The sequence below is a fragment of the Pteropus alecto genome, unplaced genomic scaffold, assembly GCF_000325575.1.
Source record: "Pteropus alecto unplaced genomic scaffold, ASM32557v1 scaffold86, whole genome shotgun sequence".
In the NCBI taxonomy this organism is placed as follows: Eukaryota; Metazoa; Chordata; class Mammalia; order Chiroptera; family Pteropodidae; genus Pteropus; species Pteropus alecto.
The window spans coordinates 8,523,732-8,544,429 of record NW_006442109.1 but is presented as its reverse complement, the minus strand read 5'-3'; the positions used below and the strand labels follow the sequence as shown (position 1 = coordinate 8,544,429).

At 36.6% G+C, this 20,698-nt stretch overlaps 1 protein-coding gene and 1 pseudogene across 5 annotated transcripts in view; one reads left to right on the top strand and one right to left on the bottom strand.

Moving 5' to 3' along the window:
* Window positions 1-20,698, top strand: part of IQCH (IQ motif containing H) — a 172,513-nt gene that overhangs the window by 76,071 nt on the left and 75,744 nt on the right. For all 5 annotated transcript variants that reach the window (XM_025038933.1, XM_025038936.1, XM_025038935.1 and 2 more), the window contains 3 exons: window positions 5,391-5,932; window positions 6,625-6,691; window positions 16,971-17,054. In XM_025038933.1, coding sequence (XP_024894701.1) covers window positions 5,391-5,932; window positions 6,625-6,691; window positions 16,971-17,054 — 693 coding nt within the window. The remainder of the gene's footprint in view (window positions 1-5,390; window positions 5,933-6,624; window positions 6,692-16,970; window positions 17,055-20,698) is intronic.
* On the bottom strand, window positions 20,566-20,684 carry LOC112469926 (annotated as a pseudogene).

Genomic DNA, 20,698 nt, shown 5'->3' with positions numbered 1-20,698 from the left:
CTCATTTGAATAAAGATACCTTTCAAAGCAATTGTAGAAATTATCCCTAGAGATTTGCTGCTGATTTAGGTGGCCTGCACACTCAGTTCTCTTCTATTATATGTCTCTACTCAATGAGTTCTCTATTTTTGCCTTTTATTCTCTTTATAAAGGTTAAGGGCTCCAACTTTCACTTTTAATGGGCACTTAAGGCTTATGCAGTTCCTGGGTCCTATGAACTGAGCACTGTCTTGCTGATTTGCACACCACGAAATACTGGAGTATCACTCTTTGGGGCTCTCTCCCCCTGAACACCTTTACAGCTCTTCCTCTATTGTGGTTTGTAAGTTGCTAGAAAGAGCTTCCTATCTTAAAAATAGAATAAGAAAAAAATCTTTGGGTCCTTTTCATGGTTTATAAAGAGATGTTTGCCTTTGATTTGATGGCTTGACTAGCTCCAAGAGTTTATTAAATAGCAGATACTCCTGGAGGGGTGACATTTTAAGTCAAAGGGACAGAGGATGTCAAAATTAGAAGCGCTCTGAGTGACCCCCTAATGGAAACTGAAAGCCCACGAAAGTGACTTTCCAAGGCCACAGAGGGAGGTGGTGACAGACTAGGTCCCAGGGCTTCTCGCTTCAAATCCATCACTTTTCTCCCAGGCCATGGCTCATTAGTATGTTCATAGAGGTTAGTTTAACAGATTGCTTTCCAAATAAGAAAGGAACAACAGGTCAAGGCCACATTGGCTCTGATGTAGGAGATGGTGAAAGGAAGGCTGAGCAAGGAGAACACAGCTTGGTAAGGGGCCATGTGGGAAGTTCTGGACAATTAGGGCTGTGGGCATTGGTGGCGTACATATAAGGAATAGCAGCTAGCTCTGTGATCTTGGGCAAGTCACTTAACTTCTCTCAGCCTCAGTGTCCTCACCTATGGTAATAACCTTATGGACTGGAGATGAGGCATTGTGAAAGATTCTTTATACATATTATGCTCATCACAGCAACTCTACAGGGACCTCTCATTTTTACAGATGAGAAACATTTAGGTTCAGAGAGGATGTTGTGTGTTAGCTCAGGCTGCCATAACAAAATACCATATCGTCACACTGGGGATTAGGGCTTCAACATATGAATTTTATGGGTATACATTCAGTGCATGGTAGATGATAATTTGCCATGTATGTAGCAGATAGTGACAGAGCATAGACTTGATCCAAGGTTAGTAAGATTTCAGGGCCAAGGCTCATTTCTCTGGGCCCATTACAGCCTATTGAGTAAAAGGCGAGGTCAGTGACCTTCAAGATCCTTCATACTTTAAAATTCAGGACCGTGGTTATGCTGAGTCTCTGAATCCTGCTTAGGTCAGCTAATATCTAAATATTGTATATATCTTTCTAACAATTTTAGCAAGCTGAGATCTTGACATCTGTTCTGTACAAAGCTTAACACATTATGAATCCTCAACAAATATTAAAGAATAGGCCTGACAAATGATACCCCTGGTCTTCAGAGAATAATGAAGACTCGCCTCTTAGAGTCATTCCACTTAAACTTTGAACTAAGCTCTCACTTAGAGCTATAATGGCAGGAGAAACTTTGTCTTTTTCACACAATGGAATTGCCTACACTAATTACTAATGCATACGATTGGGAGTCTGAGAAACTGAACATCAGCTTATAGATTCAAAAGTGATGTACTCTATCCTTCTAGGTAAGTCATTCTTTAAATCAAATCTAAATCCATGTTTGATTATCCCGAATACTTGGATTCACCACCAGGAGATCTTGGTTATATCTTATTTGGAGATCCTTGGCTATGGTTTAATCCTATATCCACATGCTGTCCACATGAATAAAAATAATATTTTTTATAATGACATTCAGGTTAGAAATACATGCCTTTTATTTTCTGAAATTTTCTTTGTGGCACTTATTTCTAAATTTTAGAAGGTCATACTGGGTCTGCCTTTTTTGCTTCACATCTGTGACTTACTGACATGTGTAATCATCATCCTGCCATCCTGCTTTTTGTTTTAGATTTAGAATTTTCCCGAAATAACTGCTCTAGAAACTCTCAAAGTTACCTAATTAGTGATTACACTTTGCAAATGAAGAAGAACATTTCCCAGCTAGTTGACTCGGTTAGTTAGAGCAGGTTGCTAATAATTAGGCCGTGGCCACTACGTGCCAGGCATCGCGCTAACCTCTAGAGAAGCTGAGGAAAATGAGAAAGGCAGTAGTGCCCACTTCTGTGGAACTGAGAGCCTGATCAGAATAATAGATATTGTTAAACATAATAGATATTAAACATGTGACATGTGAGCTGTCACCCTGATGGAGAAGAGGCTACAACGTGAGTACACAGCATGAGGATCCAACCCAATTTAGATCACCGTGACAAAAGTCACCATTATAAAGAGAAAGAAAAGGAGAGAGGGTGAAAGAGGAGAGAGGGAAGAAGGGAGGAAAAGGAGGGAGAAAGGAAGGAAGGAAGGAAGGAAGGAAGGAAGGAAGGAAGGAAGGAAGGAAGGAAGGAAGGAAGGAAGGGAGGGAGGGAAGGAAAGAAGGAAGTAATTGTAGACAAGTTCATGGAGATAAATGGTAAAGGAAGAATAACAGAAGGAACCAGAATCTGAAACATGGCATGACCTTTAATCAGGGCTCTTATTCCTAGCAGGCTGTGAAACAGCTTTGTCTCTACCTGCTCAATGGATCTCACAATGCTGATGCACTGCTTTAATTTGGGAAGCCTTTCTCTTGAGAGACATGTCTTTTCTTGCTCTAAGTCTAAAGTGCTCCCAAGTGTGGCATTCTCCATGACAGATGTACTACAGTTATGCTTTAGCTGACTCCAAACCCATAGCTTCCCTGTGCCTGAGTGGTCTATTTGATGTCCAAGAGTGTGTTTCCTTTGAGAGCTGGTCTTTACTAGAATATCATCCAGGAAGGTAAGGGAGTATAATCCCTTTGTTCTAAAAGAGCCACTGTTAAATTCGGTAGCCCCACACTCACCCCACTTTTATCCTTTCAAAAAGTCTTAAATGCATTTGCTGATATATGTAAATGCCCTAGATCTACTCCATGGAAAGCCACTGTCCAGGAGAGACTTAAGAGTCCTCCCCTTTCAAAACCTTCTCCAAGGTTGCTCCGGTTTCATAGATGGTCCCAATTCCATATGACCCTATAAAGAAAGGAATTTCAAAAATATTTTAACATTTCCAAGGATACCAGAGTCTTTGGCAAATCTCCTGTCCATAGCTGTACTTCTTATAGGAGTCTCAAAGTCTTGTTGACAGAATCAAACATGTGACTGGCAGAACCAGCCAGCTCCATACATGCCTATCTGTGATTATATTGTGTGTCTGTTTCTCACTGATGAAGCACTGTCATCCTTCTCTGAATTCTGACCTTCCCATCATCAGAATCCATTCTTGAAAGCAGGCAGAAATGTAGCCACGGGCCGTTTCTGTTGGAGCATGTGCCACTTGTCTTCTACCAGGAGTCGCAGTTCCTCTTGCTAACACTTATGCTAAAAGAGGTGTTACTTCTCTAGTTCTCTCTTCCTACCCAAATAGAGAGTATTTATTCCATTTACCAAACAGGTTTCATTCTCTCTTGGCACCTTGATTAGATCAGAAAGGACTAGAGTCTTGGAAAGAAGGCTTTTTTCCATCGTTCTTATGCCTGTAACAACTCTTAAAGATATATAAAAGCTCACTGTTATTTAAAGTCTGCTTCTACACTTCAAGGAAATTACCTCTTTTGGACTTAACACTTGCTTTTTGCTGTTTTTACTTGCAGTGACATAATTCCACTGCCTGAACTCTAAGAAAGAAAAAGAATGTGAAGAGTTTTTTTAAATTTTTAGTGTTTATTTATTGTTCTTTTATTGTAAATATAGCTCTTGGCTTTCTTTTCTCATAGATAGCTTTCTGCCCTAAATCTGTGAGTTAATATCAGTAAATATTTGTTTAATAAAGACAAAGCATGAACAATCTAACAGTAATACTCAACACAGAGCTGTGGCATAATAAGTTATTGATAAATTAACTGGGTCATTTTTTCTTTGAGTTCGGTGAAAACTCTTCAAAATGCAGAAAGTGGTATAATTTTACAACTTTGTAAAGATAGCCTTATACATCTGACAATGTTGACATATTGAAGACAATGTGTTCATTAAGTCCCTAGGCAAGAAACAATCAGCACAGTAAGTTGATACTTGCTTTACAGAGGAGAAGGCAGGGCCGGAAACATCTATGCCCTCTCTCACCCACGCCCAGGCCAGTAGGAATATTTGCAACACAGGCCACTGTCTATTTTTCTAGTGCAACAGGTTTCGGTAATGAAATATAGTGGTTTCACAGTGGACACAGACAACAAAATTTCCTTTTTTTTAAAAAGGGGTATGTGTAACATATATTGCTGTTATCCAAATCTCTTCTAGTTTTATTTTTAATAGCATTTATTCACTTTTTTTCAAAAAGTATAAAGAACCCCTCTTGACATTTAAAATAAAAGTAGTATATTTTCATGACTTAAAACTTCAATCAGTACAGGTAGGAACAAAATGAAAAGCAAATGCTTCTTTGTTTTGCAGTCTCAGATTCCATCTACCTGGGGACAGCTCCAGATATGTCCCTAAGAAGATATCAGATTTAAGAATAAAAGAATGTGTCAAGAGAAACTTAGGAAGTGGCAATAATAATAACATACAACATAACGCTCCTTGTAAAAATCACTCCTGGATGTTAAAATGAGGTGGCAGAACTCCAAAAACGCTAAAAGCTGATGACCTGTTAGAATGTCAGAATAGACAGGAAAGCTTTGATGAGGGTATTTTGAGTTATTATAAAGTCTACAAAGAAAGGCTTCCTCCTGTTTTTCAGGATTGGTAGATAACTTATGAACAAGAAAGCAGTGACATGCTTCCATCCAAGCATATGTAAAAAGTAAATCACAGAGATTATGGGGTCAGTTGACCACATCAAAGTGAACTACATGCAGGACTTTTATATGATCAGTTTTCCTGAGCAATTTTATAACACTTTTATAAAAATGATAATAGCTTTGAGTGGCCTCTAAGACATTCTTTTGGTAATGAGTTTTGTGATATATACTGGGCAGACTTTCATATTATGACATGCATGTAGTAAATAAAACTAGGATCCATATTTTCCCACCATTGGGTAATAAACGATAATGTGATAGTGTGTGTTTTTTTAAGTGTGATTTTAATTTTTATTTTATTATTAGTTTCAAGTATACAGTACATTGGTTAGACATTTATACAGTTTATAAAACGATCCCCCTAATGGCTCGTTCTCTCCAGTATTTTTTACCCACTTGTTTAAAGTAGATCATAATTCTATTTCACCTCTGGTGATATTTTCTTTCCATAGTCCACAAAAGCCACACCCGCTTCTGGAGCTCTGAAATCACCGTGGGACTATGACTTTGTTATTTATAATGGCGTTATAGACAAAACAGCCCCAGACTTCTTAGCATTCAAGAAACATTTTAGTTTATCTTGGGGAAGTATTTTCTCTCTCTTGGAACACATCGAGAAGTTTCTCAGGGACTATGCAATACCAGAAGTCAAAATAAAAGGGAACAATCTGGTAGCCCTTCTTCCAGAGTTTGAGCTGAAGAATAAACTTACAAGATATGACCTTCTCTCAGTGTCAGAGAACCCAGTTCACATCCAAAAGATGTTAAACCTTCCAGGGCAAAGGTACAAGGGCCAAGATGGACTGTATAAGGCCGCCAGCAAGATCCAAGCCACATGGAAATGCTACAAAGCAAGAAAATTTTTCCTCATGTTTCGCCAGCACAAGTGGGCGTCAGGTGTGATCACCATTGCATGGCTCTTACATTGCCATAAGGCCCGACTGAAGAAGATCCTGGAGGAATCACGTGAAAGACACCTGCAGAATTTCCGCATCCGAGCCAAGGTACACAACGCTGCCAGCTGTTAAAGCAGACCTCTTTTTCTAAACATTTCTTGCTTGAACGATTGCAATAAGTTGTCTCTCTATCTTCCCTTCCTCTCTCCAACAGCCCTCCCCTTCAATCTCCCTCACTTACCACTCTCCTCAATGTACAATACACAAACCCTACATTTGTTTGTATTGGACATCATATTTTAGCCCTGATCAGGAATCTGCAAATCTGTTGCATTTTTTTTCCTCTAGAAAAAATATCCCTTCACTTTGACTATGGTAGTTCTGTCAGAAAATCAATGTTTAGACTGCATTACCTTTTCTCCCTATATATACCTTCTGGCACTTCAATTTGCTAGGAAAAAAAATCCTGTCTTGTCTACATTGCTGTCACCACTTTGTCAGAAAGTATTTAAGTTTGCAGACAGCCTTTTAATTAGTGCTCACAATTTCATTTATGTTTGCTTTCTCTTTTTTTCATTCATATTCTGTTAATTAAGTGAGCTGCCTCTAATCTTCCCCTGCCAGTAGCATCATGTAGCCACCTAATTAAATTAATTGGGGAAGATGTTTTAAGTATGTAATTAAATCAATTAATATAATTTATGCCTGGCGTAACTGTACAGTGGAAAAACAGCTGAAGTTTGACTAGATGAATCCACTACAGCTTCCTGTCACTGATCAATGCTCTTCTTGATTTTTAGCATCTGGCAGCCAACTGGAATCGCATCAGGACCTCCAGGAGGACTATTATCCATATCCCATCATTAGGTATAACACTTTTGCCTGCAAATCTATCAGCAACCTCTATTACCCACCACATTATGGCTCCTTGATTGAGTTCAAGGAAGGCCCCTTGTTTTATTCAAATTGGTCTCGGCAGGAAAATGTTCTCGACATGATGAGAGTAATAACACAGGGCCCTCGCTCGAAACGGCGTTTAATTTGGGGATTAAGCAAATAAAGTCATTATGTGGGGGCTGCTATTCAGTGGAGAGGTGATTTGCTGTAATTCGCTTTCATCTGTATGAAATGAACTAAAAAGTTGTATTTTTTCCCCCTGAAATAACAGATAATGTTTTCGATCTTCTTTAATGATAGAAGAACACAGGCCTTGTGTGTGTTGTTGCTGTTACGCCAATAAGCCAGGATATTGCTTGTACACTGTTTTTAATCAAATGTGCAGTCAAAATGATAAGCTACATTCTCTGAAATTATTTAGTTCTAATTACGAGCAGATGGGATGCTTTATTTGCACCTAGGGCGCCTGAGCAAAAGGAAATGCTGTGTGAACAAGAATAATTAAGAAGTTGAATAGTGTTTTTTGCGCTTAAATAATCTGCAGTTTCATGTTAATTAGCACTAATGTAATTATTTAATTACATTTATGAATTGGGGAACTTAAAAGCTGTTGTCTACAACAGAGTGGTAAAATAGGTAAGCCAAAGTGACATGGGGAATTTCAGAAATTTGCATTGGAAGTTCTTTTAAAACATGAACTGCTGTCAGAATGTTTGAGATTTGTTTGCTGGCTCGTTTGTTTTGTTTTGATTTCTATCTACCTAGTGTGCTAAATTTTCTTGCTGAAGCCAAATTTCCCTGCTGACTTGGTAGAGTTTTTGACAAACAGTAAAATTCAGTAATTTCTCACATGTTTCTCACATATTAGCTCTTTGTTAAGGCCTTTTAATACAGCAGTGCATTAAGTGACCTATTGTAATAGAATTCTGAACTGCAATTTATTTGTGCTCTTGTGTGAGTATACATGTTCATGTACTTATATGTGGTATAGAAACATAACACACTCGAACAGTAATATGAAAAGTAAAAATATTAAAATTATTATGTAAATATAATTAAGATTATATTTTAAATTAGTAAAATATACATAGTAATAAAATGATGCAAATGTTTCTAGATTCTCAAGTACTTATATCTAAGTACTTATAGAATAATTTTTAAAAATTTTTAAGTTATACAGGGCCTTTTAGTTTTGGTCTTTTTTATGGCTCACAGAAGAAGTTAGTTTCTTCTTAAGATGTGAGGCAAGACAGATCTGAATTCATTCTAACTTAGGCTTTTGTTTTGGTGGGACTACTTTTGCACACAAAATTAGTTCACACACAGAAATTGCACTTGTAATTGATTGCAACCGGAGAGGCTAATTGCAGACCCAGTTAACTGACTCTAGTCCTCAGAATAAGGTGCAAGAGCCTTTTGCTTCTGCAACGAATTGTGGACCCAACCTGATGTTATGTGAGAAATTTTGTGTTCTCTTTTTTTTTCAAAAATAGAAATAAAAACAAGACCCCTCCACTTTGCAGTGTTGACACACACAAATGTATTATAGACACAATTTCCACAAACTTCCTCCCTCCTATACCTCCGCCTCTGTCTCTTCAAAAAACTCATGCAATCAGTCCTGCAGAGAAGCCTCCAAAGAAGTAAAATTATGAAAGAAATGGTCAGTAATCAAAATCGGGTAATAAAAAATAATTTTAAATGAAAATATCTTAAAATTCCAAAAGGGCTTGGTGAATACAAATTAAGTAGAAAAAATGACCTGGTCAGAAACTAGAATTGGAAAGCATTATTTTAAAGCTGATATTAAAACTAGTTTTCTTCTGGATTACACATAACTCAGTTTAAATAAATATATAATAAATCTGAAAGTCTTCCCTATTGCAGCAATTTTTTGTTTGTTAACAACATAATAACCCATTTTAAATAAAAAAACACTAATTATGGATTTTCTGAGAGATAAGAACAAGCTCGGATATTTTTCTCAACTGAGCATTTAAAAAGCCCAATTACACATTTTCACAAGAGAGTAATACTGGTCTTTGATCAAATAGTATTTGTTTCCACAAACTATGCTTTAGGTTTTATAAAATGACTGTGGATGCTAAATTAAGTTTAAGTAGCATTAAACTGCCATCTTGTACCTATCCCATAGACATAATTTTCAAACCATAAAAAAATAACAAAAATTACGGTGTACCTCTTTCTCGTGTACCGCTTTCCCTGGGAACACTTGAAGAAGATTTCAGCTGGTCATAACTTGGCTACTTTGTCCTTTACCAGGGACTGACCCCACACAATTCACAAAAATAGAAGTAGATGAAAGTGAAGCAAATTTTTTCTCCCAACATATGCCCCCCAAATCTACTCAATATGGTAATTCTGTTCCCTGAGTTGAGAGAGATTCACTAATCAAAATCTGTTGGTAGGAGTGTAAGGTTCAGAATGTAGGCATTTAATACAAGTTGCAGCCTTGTCCTCTTTTTCTCTTTCCATAGGAAATTTGCAATCAAATCTGGTGTAGCATTAGCCTTGGAAATTATTATACCATGCCGTTAGCCAATTGGGGCCGCATTAACTTAATTGAACCCCCAAAATAAAAGCTTAGTAGCTTTTATTGCATAATATTTATTGCATAATATAGTGCCATTATAAGCGTTTGATTATTTGTTTATGCAGTTTTGCAAACACAGGAATAATTGCCTTCTCCAAACCCACGGTCACAGAAAAGAAGGCCTTTCAGTAAAGTTTTTGGCCACCAATATTTATCATGTATTTTAAAATCTACCTCTTGGTAATATGATCACAATTAACACATTGCGGAGTAACCTTTTTTGAAAGGAGGAGTGATGAAACACAATCGACTGTTATATATTTTGGGTAATGTCCCTAGACGTAACAAAGAGTTTTAGCTATTTTTAACCAACAGGAGAGGTGCGATGCTGTTGATTAATTGTCCAAAGAAATGAATTGGCCCTGTGATTTTACAAGATAATAAAAAGAAAGCTATCTTTTACAGATTATATAAGCTCATCTCTTAATTGGGTATTGCATTTTTTTAATCATTTTTATTAATTATAATTATAACAAAATAATCATTATAGTTCATAGCAGGAATAGAATACTAGAGTCTATTTTAAGCAAAATCTATCAGTCAAATAAGAAATAACTGCAACAAAGAATCCTAATTCCTCTAGAAAACTCAGAGATCCAAACAAAACCTACAAACTAATTCTGCTTCCAGTTTCTTTGGCCAAGTTATCTCCTCCACTTTTAATTTAACCCCTGTGCTTCTTTATTACAGTGCATCAATTAGTGCTACACTTAAACTCAGTGGCATTTTAAAATATATTGACATTAAATGAGATATGCCAAGTGTGGGGCTCTGATGGCACAAGCAGGTATACGAGGCAGCTGCCAGGCAATTAAAACCCAGTGTTGAGTTTCTTCTCTCACTTCTCTTCCTCCTTTGAAATAAAAATAGGGGATATATTGAGGTGAGATTTTCTCTTTTCTCTATGTACTCTTTTATTTCATTGCCAAGTGACTTAACAGCTAAAAGCAATGTATATAGTTCAGTTTATTTCCTGTCCCCCCGCTCTATTATTTCAGCAAATTATTGAATTAGTGGTCTCCACGGTATTTCATTTCATAAAATTATGGATCCTGCTATTGTGAGAATCATGAGAAACATTTTCTGCTGTTCTGTACTGTCATGAATGCCTAAAAGATAGAAAAGTTACTTTTGTGTACAATTGTCCATATCGCAGTGAGAAAACCCCAAATGTTCATAAGACGGTTGCTTCCTAATTTCCCTCCCTTCTGCCAGAAGATAAGAACTTGTGCTCACCTCCATTTGCGAACAGGGGCAGGGCAGAAGACCACAGTCAAGAGTGTTATATCTGAAATCACATTTCTAGAGTGCCTTCAAGCACATTGGCACCTTTCTACATTCTCATTTTTTAGTCAACAACTCAAAGACAAGATAGACTCTGTTCCCTCCACCTCGGGGCTGGGAAATCAGGACTTTCAATCAAATCTTTGCAGTCTTCGACATGTATTTTGGCAGGTAGTATGGAATCCATTGTTTAGCTATGGCGTTCCACACTAAATCCTTGAGACAGATGTACTGCCAAGATCTCCCAGACAGCATTTCCCAGAAATATCCAGATCTTTTGGAATCAGGAACAAAGTACACTTTAACTTTCACATTTATTTATAGTCCAAATTAAAATTAAAATATATTTGTACTCGTCCATGTTATATTTATCCAAGTTATCCAAATCAACAATCATTCACTGGTTAGATAAGAGTTGGCTCCATCACCCTGTAATATTAAATTAGCCAGTTGGTCTTAAGCTATCTGATGTTGTACCATGAAATACAGAAACGGCAGCATTGAACTGGGTATCAAGTGACACCAGCTCATAGGCTTTTCATGAAATGGATTAACATTAGGATGTGCTCTAAAAAGAGTCTTGCAAATACAAAGATAAAACTATAATCTTTGTCATCTCCTTCATTCTCATAAAAAATATTAAGATGTTTGGTCAGCGGTTCTCAAACTTATACTTGTAATGACTATTAAGGACCCCAAAGAGCATTGATTTAAGTGAGTTTTATCTACTGATATTTACCTTATTAGAAACTAAAACTGAGAAACTTCAAAAATATTTAATTTATCTTAAAGTAATAACAATAAATCCATTACCAATATTAATCTAAATAACATACTTTTATTTTAAAAAATGCTTTATTTTCCAAAGCAAAAAAATTTAATGAGAAGAGTGGCTGACATGTTCACAGATCTCTTTATAGAATGTAGTTGGATTCTCATATCTATTTCCGTATTCAATTTTTTGCAACATGTTGTTTTGGTTGAAGCATATGAAGAATGCTTAGCCCTACACAGAAAAGTATTTGGAAAAGGAAATAATATTTTATGTTTTTTACAGCCTTTTAAGATAATTATGAATATTCTTTAATTTTATATCAAAACTCAACAAAGGTAACTCTTAAATGTTAATGGCAATATGGAATCTAAAATCATACCAATGAAGTTTTTATATTTTTGAGAAAATGACGATATTTGAAAAAGGCAAATATCATCTTAGTATTGTTTTGTAAGTATTTTGACCTTGCAGACGTCCTGAAAGGGTCACAGGAGCCCTTAGGGTCCCCAGACCACACTTAGAATCACTGGCTTTAGTTGCATTCAATGCTGTACTAGACACTGACAAAAAGTTTGAACAAGTCCTCATCCTCTTGACAGAAAGGTCTTCAAAACCACCCAGAATCCATTTGGCCAGTTTGGCTTGAGAATGTTTTCAAAACTCAGCAAATCCTGTGTCTTCTACATCCTCATCACAAAATTTCCTAACAAGATTTCCCCCTACCCCCACTCTGCTGCAACCCTGAAAACACAGCTCAGTTTTATTTTCATCAAACTGGCACTGGATTTACTACATAAATAACCCTAACAGGCCTCTCTCTTGCTATATCTTATTTCCTGTCTCAGTATCTTTTGCTTTCACACTTACACAAGTAATTAAAACCTGGGTATAACCACAATGTCTAGATCACATTTCTCTAGATAAGTGCAATATGCTGATGTGCAGTGTTCTCCTAAATTCTTGCTATTAGAGTACCAAAGTTGGCTAATGGTTAACTTTTTTAATGAATTGGAGCAATTCAAGATCACCTCTATAATAATGTCACTCTTGCTCAGCTTGCAACCAGTATGCTTTCCTGAGTGGCAGATAAAGGGAGAGTTACTATTACTGCTATGCTGTGTGTGCCCCTAGGAGCATGTGATACATTTGAACATCTCCCATCATGTGTTTCAAGATGAGGAAAAGGTTGAGGATTACTGCTCCAGGCCATTGAACTGAGACATGCTTGACTACTGTCTCAGTCCAGGGTGATCAGATAAATGAGAACTACTTAGTAACTGGAAGTCAGTTTTTAACCCCTTGTCCGCCTGAGGTACCATTGTAAAGAATAGAACTTGGAGACAAAAGAAACTAGGAGTCAACCACAGGATAATGAGCAGGGGTTTAAGAATATGTGATTCTACTACAAGGGCAGGGGCCTGTCACAGAAGCATGCACCAGTCCTAAGAAGGTTTAGTCACTTGCTCATGTTCGTTCGCGAGTTTATTTGAAGGAAAAGCCAGTCTTAGCAGAGCTAGTTTACTGGGTGCAAAGAGTCAGTTAGCATCATCTGATAGAAGTTTGCGTGGGAGTGGAGATGAGAATAGGAAAAGAGATGAAGGTAGAAATGAAGATGGAGAAATGATAGCCAATAACCACTGATGGGCATCCTTAGGTCAGTAGAGGACCAAAAGTATATAGCTTCAGAGCGGCAGCTCTCTGGTACCTTTCTTTGATGTAAAGCAGAGGAAATAAAACTTTTTAAAAAGATGGACTACTCTATCAAACTAGGAACATTTTGCAGGTGATGAAGATGGCCATAAGGAAAAAGGCTGTGTTCCTCTCTATGGTGATAGAGAGAGTGCCCCTTTTACACCAGTGCCGTTTTATTCTATGTAGATGAGGACCTAGAAAAAGCTACAAATCCCACTGACAAGTCTATGAATCACCCAGAAGTTCTCCAGATCAGAGAACTCAATTTTGTAAGAGTTGAAAGAAGGGAATGGGATAATGAGAGCACATAGCAGAAAGGGCTAGGAATTTAAAGACGCATTGTTTGAGTAGGATCTTAAGACACATTTTATTCACTCATTGGACTAGGGCTATCACACTGTCTCTGCTTTAATGGAACTTACAGTCCGGTTACAAGAGCCAGAGTAGTGCAGGGGAGAAAGAGACATATACAGATAAACACGGAAGGAGAGAAGCGTGTAATGACAAAATGAGAAAAGTATAGTGGAGAAAGGGTGCAAAGGAATGACAGCGAGCGGAGACTGAGAACCTTCTTAGAAAAGGGTGTCCAGACACACTTGCTGGTGATTAGGGCCTATCAGCTGCATAAGCTAGAAGAACTGTACTTTGATAGCTCAAACAGAATTTATGTTTATAATAATAATAATTTCCCTATATTTTAATGAGGTTCCTTTTGAAAATTTCCCTCTGGCTCAGCTGAAGTTAAAAAAGAAATAATAATAATAACAACAACAACACTTACCTAATGCTTATTATGAGCTCTTATTAGGGATCTTGACCCTCCCTCATCTTTCAATTAGAGGTGAAAGAGAAGCAGAGTGTCTGAGGGGAGTAGCACTTACCAGGGGTAAGGGAAGAAAGACAATCATATTAGTTTTCTATCACCCTGTAACAAGTTACTACAAGCTTAATGGCGAAAACAGCACAAGTTTATTACCTTACAGTTCTGTAGTTCAAAAGTCCAAAAGGGGCTAAAAGCTTAGCCGCCTTTCTGGAGGCTCTAGGAAAGAATCTGTTTCCTTTCTGCTGTGTTCCTTTCTGGAGGCCCTAGGGGAGAATCTGTTTCCTTTCCCTTTCCAGCTTATAGAAGCCACCCATTAAAGGAATGAGCAAGGAAAGCCTTTGTACCCTCTTCCTCCATCTTCAAAGGCAGCAACGGTGCATCTCTGTGCCTTTCTTCTACAGTCACGTCCTCTCTAACTCTCTTATTCTTTTGCCTCCCTCTTCCACTTTCAAGGATGCTTGTCATTATATTAGGCCCAGCCAAATAATCCAGGATAATCTTATTTTAGGGTCAGCTGATTAGCAAACTTAATTCCATTTGCAAATTTATTTTCCCTTTACCATGTAACCTAACATATTTACAGGTTCCAAGGATGGGGACGTGGACATCTTTGAGGAACCATTTCTCTGTCTATCACAATTGAAAATAAAAGTGAAAAAAGAGGCAAAGGCTCTTTGTCCCTTTTGGAGTTCTCTGCTCACACTTGTAGAGTCTTATCTTCTCTCTTATTTTATGTAACCACACTTGTCACAAGAACTAAGTCTATAGTATCAGAACTATATAATAATTTTTAGATTTATGTGATCTTGGACAAGAGATAAGGCCCTTACTCTGAGTTTTCCTATCTATAATGTGACAGGTAGAAGTAGGTGGTCTCTCAAAACTCCTCCAGTGTTTCTATCTGACCTTCGAAGTGTCCTGTCTTTGTAGATTATATTCCAAAATGTGATGTTTCATTGCCACTGGGAATGTCTGCTGAACTCCCCGAAGCCGCAACATCCTTGCTGATAGTTTCCTGGCTAAGTCACTATTGTATTTACTATATGTTCTCAGCATTGATGAGATCTTTTCACATAGGTGTCAGCACATGTACTTTGTGGATATACAAAACAAGAATAAATCTGATCTTTAAAAAATTGACTCCCAACATTTACTCTGCTGATGGCAAGGTGTATTGCATTGTATCTTGCCCACGTAGAATGGTCTGTTGCCTTTGTTGCAACATACACAGAATTTGTTGTTGTTGTTGTTGCTATGAACTTTAGAAGTGCATGTACTTCATAACGTTAAAATACCTTATATTTACACAGCACTTTACAGTTTACAAAACGTTTTCATACCTGTTAATTCATATGATCCTCTACAACAATGTACTGAAATTGTTAACATACAGTTCTTTAAAATGGGCATATTTCTAGGGTTAACTGAGTAACCATTTCTATCATAATTCTGCATAGACATTTTATATGCATCCTTGATCAGTGGTAACCGAGGTACCAAGTAATTTGTTGGAAAATTAACCTCAAGCACTTGATTGAAACACAGACTTATTCACTCCTGTGCTGCAAATGCGGCAACAAAGTGATCAGACATCCTTTCTATTTAAATTGGACATCATCTTAATGAGACATCTCACACTGCCTTTTATCTTTACTTTTCAAAGGAAATGTGTTCATGGGATGCTTTCAGGCACTTTTCTTAGTCATACTTTATTCTTTAGGCATTTTTCCTGCCTTCGTATAGTCTCGGTATATGTTATTTACAATACATCATTTTAAACATTTATCTGACTATAGATAGAATTATACATATGCAAAATCCCAAGAGTTACAATATTGCAACCACACAGCAAGACAGCATTGTCCGTAGCTCTCTCTATTAACTTGCATATGTGGAATGGGTCCCTAAATTGTTTTAGAAATTATTTTTTGTCCTTCTGCCTCTTTAGTTAAGTTCATCTGCATAAGGCAAAAGGGAGATTTTTAGATGACTTGTAAACTCATTTAATTTCCAGACGTTGTCTAGTGTTTAAACACTGACATCAAAGCAAAGAGCCAATTATCAGAGTTCATTTGATCTGAAGCCCTGTTGCCTAAATTGCTATAGTTTTCCTTATGCTGAAAAGGATCTGTGTCACATCTTGAAGATGCAGTATTTAAAATCACTTTATCTATAGCACTTTAACTTGAAACATGTGTTTGGGCTCACTAACCACAAGGAGGCATTGAAGCATCTCTCCAAAATGTGAAAAGCAATTTATTTTTTTTTAAAAAAGTTGTACCTACAGTTGCTGAATCTCATATAAGCAATTATTTCTGCTTGTGAGCATGCACGCCTTTTAAGTTCATATTTTCATTCACTTGTTTTTTTTAACCCCTGAAACATCAGCAGAAAGTGTTGTTGCCGTTGTTTCTTTCTAGAGAAGATTTTTGGACAATAGTAATCCACGTGTGTTTTCCTTTTGCTCCATTTCCAATGGACACGAAGACAACTGGCAGGACTTTCGTTAGTACTGATACAGAACTGCACCACCTTTGATAACCTTTATTGCCCTTTAAAGCTTAGAAGTTCTTTTGACTCTGTGAGCAGAAGCATATTTCTTTAGGATTTAGAATCACTTAAATACATATTCCGGACGGCAAAGGGTTTCTCTGAAATCTGTGTGTCAGTTTAGAATGATCCTGGGACACATCTTCAAAACGCCCCATAGGAAACGTAAGTTAAAAAGCCAAAATAGTTTTTTAAACCTGAGCATAATTTTCTTACATGCTGTTTTGAACATTCACGTCAAATGTCAGAAAATTTTCCCATGTTTTTATAATCCTTATTCCCAGCAGCTTTGCTGGTGTTGAAAAATATACTGTTTATCATATCCTCTGGAATAATGCTCAGTCCCCTGAGAAGCAAGGACCTCATTCTTAGGAGTTAGGTTGTTTCTGCAAGATGCTTCAAAGAAAATTCTTTCCTGGAAATGTGAATTGTGACCCTTAGAAATCCTCGTGTGCCATTTTGCCATATTGACTTGCTCTATCTGGGTTTTGACTCCTTGTTTGCCTTGTAGGATATTCCCAGCCTGTGCGAGAAAATATTGCTGACTTCAACACACAGCAGAACATGCAGCTAGGGCGGCTGTGTGACATCTTAGGTACAGTAAATACTTTTACAGAAATGGCTCTTTGGAATGTTTATCAGTGGATGTTGATAAAATGTTTACTTTTGCTTATTTTTTCCCCCCTCTACAAGGAAAAATCTTGGATTTCTAATTTACTAGCAGGGCAATTAAATGTTTCGTTTTAAAGAACAGATTTATAGTGAAGTCAACTTGATTTTAAAAATGACATTTTAACCAATTTACTTGGGTAGTTTTCTAAATTCTCTTTGCTGTAGGTTTAGATAAGGATATCTCTTCTATAGTCCCAAATCTTCATTTACTGAATTTTGTAGTGAGTGAAGTTAACATTTTTTGTCTCAATACTGTCTATTATATTTTCTGGGGATGAGTGGAAGGTGGTTTCAGGAATGAAAAGCATTGTCTTCATTATACAAATAAGAAGGAAATAAAGATAGATTTTTTTAAAGAAGCTTTTATTTAAATATATATCATCTAGTTATTAGAAAACAGTAGTTGTTTAGTGGAGAAAATTCTTAGAAATACAGACCTGGCATGATAGATACATCTCTGTAAAAGTCAAGTTCCAATACCAGTTTGGTCAGTTCTAAATCAGACAGCACTTGGAGCCAGGAGGGAAAGATATAAGAATGAGATGGTTTTGGTTCAAAACTAGGGTTCAGGTTAAGCCAAAAGAATAAAGGTTGCAAAGTCTAAGCAATAATATTGAATCGGTTTGAGGTATACTGGTCGAAAATTCAGGGTTAAATAAAAACTAGGTTTTTATTAGTTACCAAATAAGAACTTCTTTGTTTTGCTGAAAAATAATTTTTTTGGCCCTTATTTAAGCAAAACGGGAAGAATTTTAAATTATCAATGACCAACTTAGCTAGCTTCCTGGAATGACATACTTTACATAATTCATATATATTTCAGCATCATTATTATTTTATAAATGCCATTTGGCAACAAAAAATACATCAGTACTAGAAATTTACAGTGTCCTAAAATAATAATAGTGTAATTGCTTTAATCTATTATCTAGGCACTAATACTGTTTTTTAGCATTACAGAAAAAAATTTAATGACTGGAGATTGATTTGTTAGTGCTGAGCTATTTCAACTAAAAACCTGACTGGTTGGAAACCACTGAAGTGCAGCAGAGGGCAGACTTTGCTCTAATTTACCTGAATTAATTTTTTCTTAGATTTTTATATACCCTTCTATATATACAAGTACTATATTTAGTACAAACTAAAAGACTATTTTTACAGAAGATTCTCATCATTAGGAAAGACTCTAAAGTATTAAGGTTTCTATTTTAAATAATTCAATAATTCAGTCTATGTCTACCTGCAATGGAAAATATTGCTAATATGAACATTTCTGAGAGATTATGAACCAAACACCTTTTCTTAGTACACTATTTTTATAAAATGGCAAAGCAATCCTAAAACCTCTTCAAAAATAGTAATGAAAGTTTAAAAATAGTAGCTAGAAGATAGAAAAAGTACTTTCTTGTGAAATAAAAATATCAAGGAACTAGGAAAATTAGTAATAATTTCGTGAAAGAGTGATTGTCTATTTTAAAATTTATTTTTCAATTATATCAGTTTGAGGTGTACAACACAGTGTTTAGACATTTATATCCCTTATGAAGTGATCACTCTGATAAATCTAGTACCCATCTGACACCATACACTGTTATTACAATACTATTGACTATGTTCCTTGTGCTGTACTTTACATGATTATCTTTTTTTATTCTATTAATTCCTAGTAAAGGGTGTTGCTTTTTTTGTTCGTGCAGGGGAAACAAAGATAATCTGATCACTTTGGAAAGACTTGTCATTCACATATTGGCTGTGAAGTCAGAGTGTCAGGTGGAGACCCAATGGCTAGTATTTTCAATTCCTAGATGAGTTAAGTTAGAGAGTGACTGATATTGACTATTGACTAACAATCAAAGCAATCTTCATTTTCATATTAATTCCTTTACAAAATTACCTGTCAATTAATTTTGAACATTTATAGATTCACAATCAAGCCACACTAATACTAACTGTTAGTATTAGTGTTATGTATTACTTTGCCATAAATGAACAAAAAAAGTGAAATTAGTGACATGATTTTTTATTATTTGTAACCTAGAAATATCTTTCCAAGAAAAATTTAGTTTTCTGCTATGGACTCTCTAACTTATTTTTATTTGTTTTTATGTCCTTTTAAAAAATATATACTTAAAAAAAATACTGGTTTGATTTTTAAAACCACTCGTTTGGCAAGACATTAGTCTCTTCCTGAAACACAAGATTTGGGATAACTAATCTGATTATTCAGCAATGGGATATAAGTTATTTAACTACTGTCTCCTCAGTTAATTTATTTCGAGGTTTATGTGGTAATTTGGTTCCAAAATTAAATAGGAGCCGCTTTCATATTTATATTTATGGAGCACCTACTCTGGGCCCAGCACCAGGCCGGTTCATTCCTTCCAGCTGTAAGATGCTTGTCTCCAGAAAGAGAGATTTCTCCTGTGTGCCATGGAGCGCATTAATTGTATAAGACTTTCCACTTCCTAAATCTCTTAATTCCCCCAGATCCCTTTAGTCGACCCACAAGTATTTAGTGAGCGTCCCCTGCATGCTCCACACTGTACAAGAGCTTGAGGGAATATAAAAGTATCCACCTCACCTTTTAGGAGTTTGGAGAGACAAGATCAAAAAGATGGAACAACAGAGGACATGACTTCATCATGTTAAATCTTAAGGCGCTGATTAAAAGGAGCACAGATGTGGAGGGCAGGGTGGGGAGTCACTGTTGGCTGGCCTAGGCAGAGGAAGCTGTGCAGCAGATTTATGCATTTGTACTGTTTGCTATGTGCCAGATATGGCACCAAGTGCCATATACATATACTCTCATTTAATACTCTCCAAAACTTTGTGCCCCAGGTGATTTTCTCCCTATTTTACAGATGAAGAAACCAATGCTTACAAAGATTAAATAATATGCCCAGTGTTCCTAGGCAGCCGAGCTGGAATTTAATCAGTCTATGCTCTGTATACTTTGCCAAACTGAACAGAGAAATTTTAAATCTCCCCTCGGCCCTACTTGACCAAGGAAACATTTACAGGGCTCCTTCCCCTGAACTTCCTTAAGCACCTGGTCTGGGTGCTTCACCGTGCCTGCTACTCTTCACCATGCCTCATGGCTATTCGTGCATGTAAATGGCTGCTCTTCACAGGCTGCATCTCCATTGATTTCTGCATTTCCCTCCATGTATAAGCAAGCTTTGCCCCTACTGATCAGTCAGTTATATTAATGAATGAATGAATAAATAAATGAATGACTGCATTGGCTGCGGATTTCCTGTTCATATGCCCTAAAATATTCCGCAGCCTGGAGTGGGTAATCTCATTTCACTATTCTATTTGGATGGGATATTTCATTAGGATTTCTTACATAATAAGAAGCACATCTTAAGAAGGAGAACAGTTAAGATGATGTTTCCTTTATTTTATTTATTTACTTACTTATTTATTTTAAATGCCTACAGCACCTGTTATTTCTAAGTGGTCTCCCATCCAAGTACTAACCAGGCCCGACCCTGCTTAGCTTCCGAGATCAGATGAGATCGGGCACGTTCAGGTTGGCATAGCTGTAAACGACAGTGTTTCCTT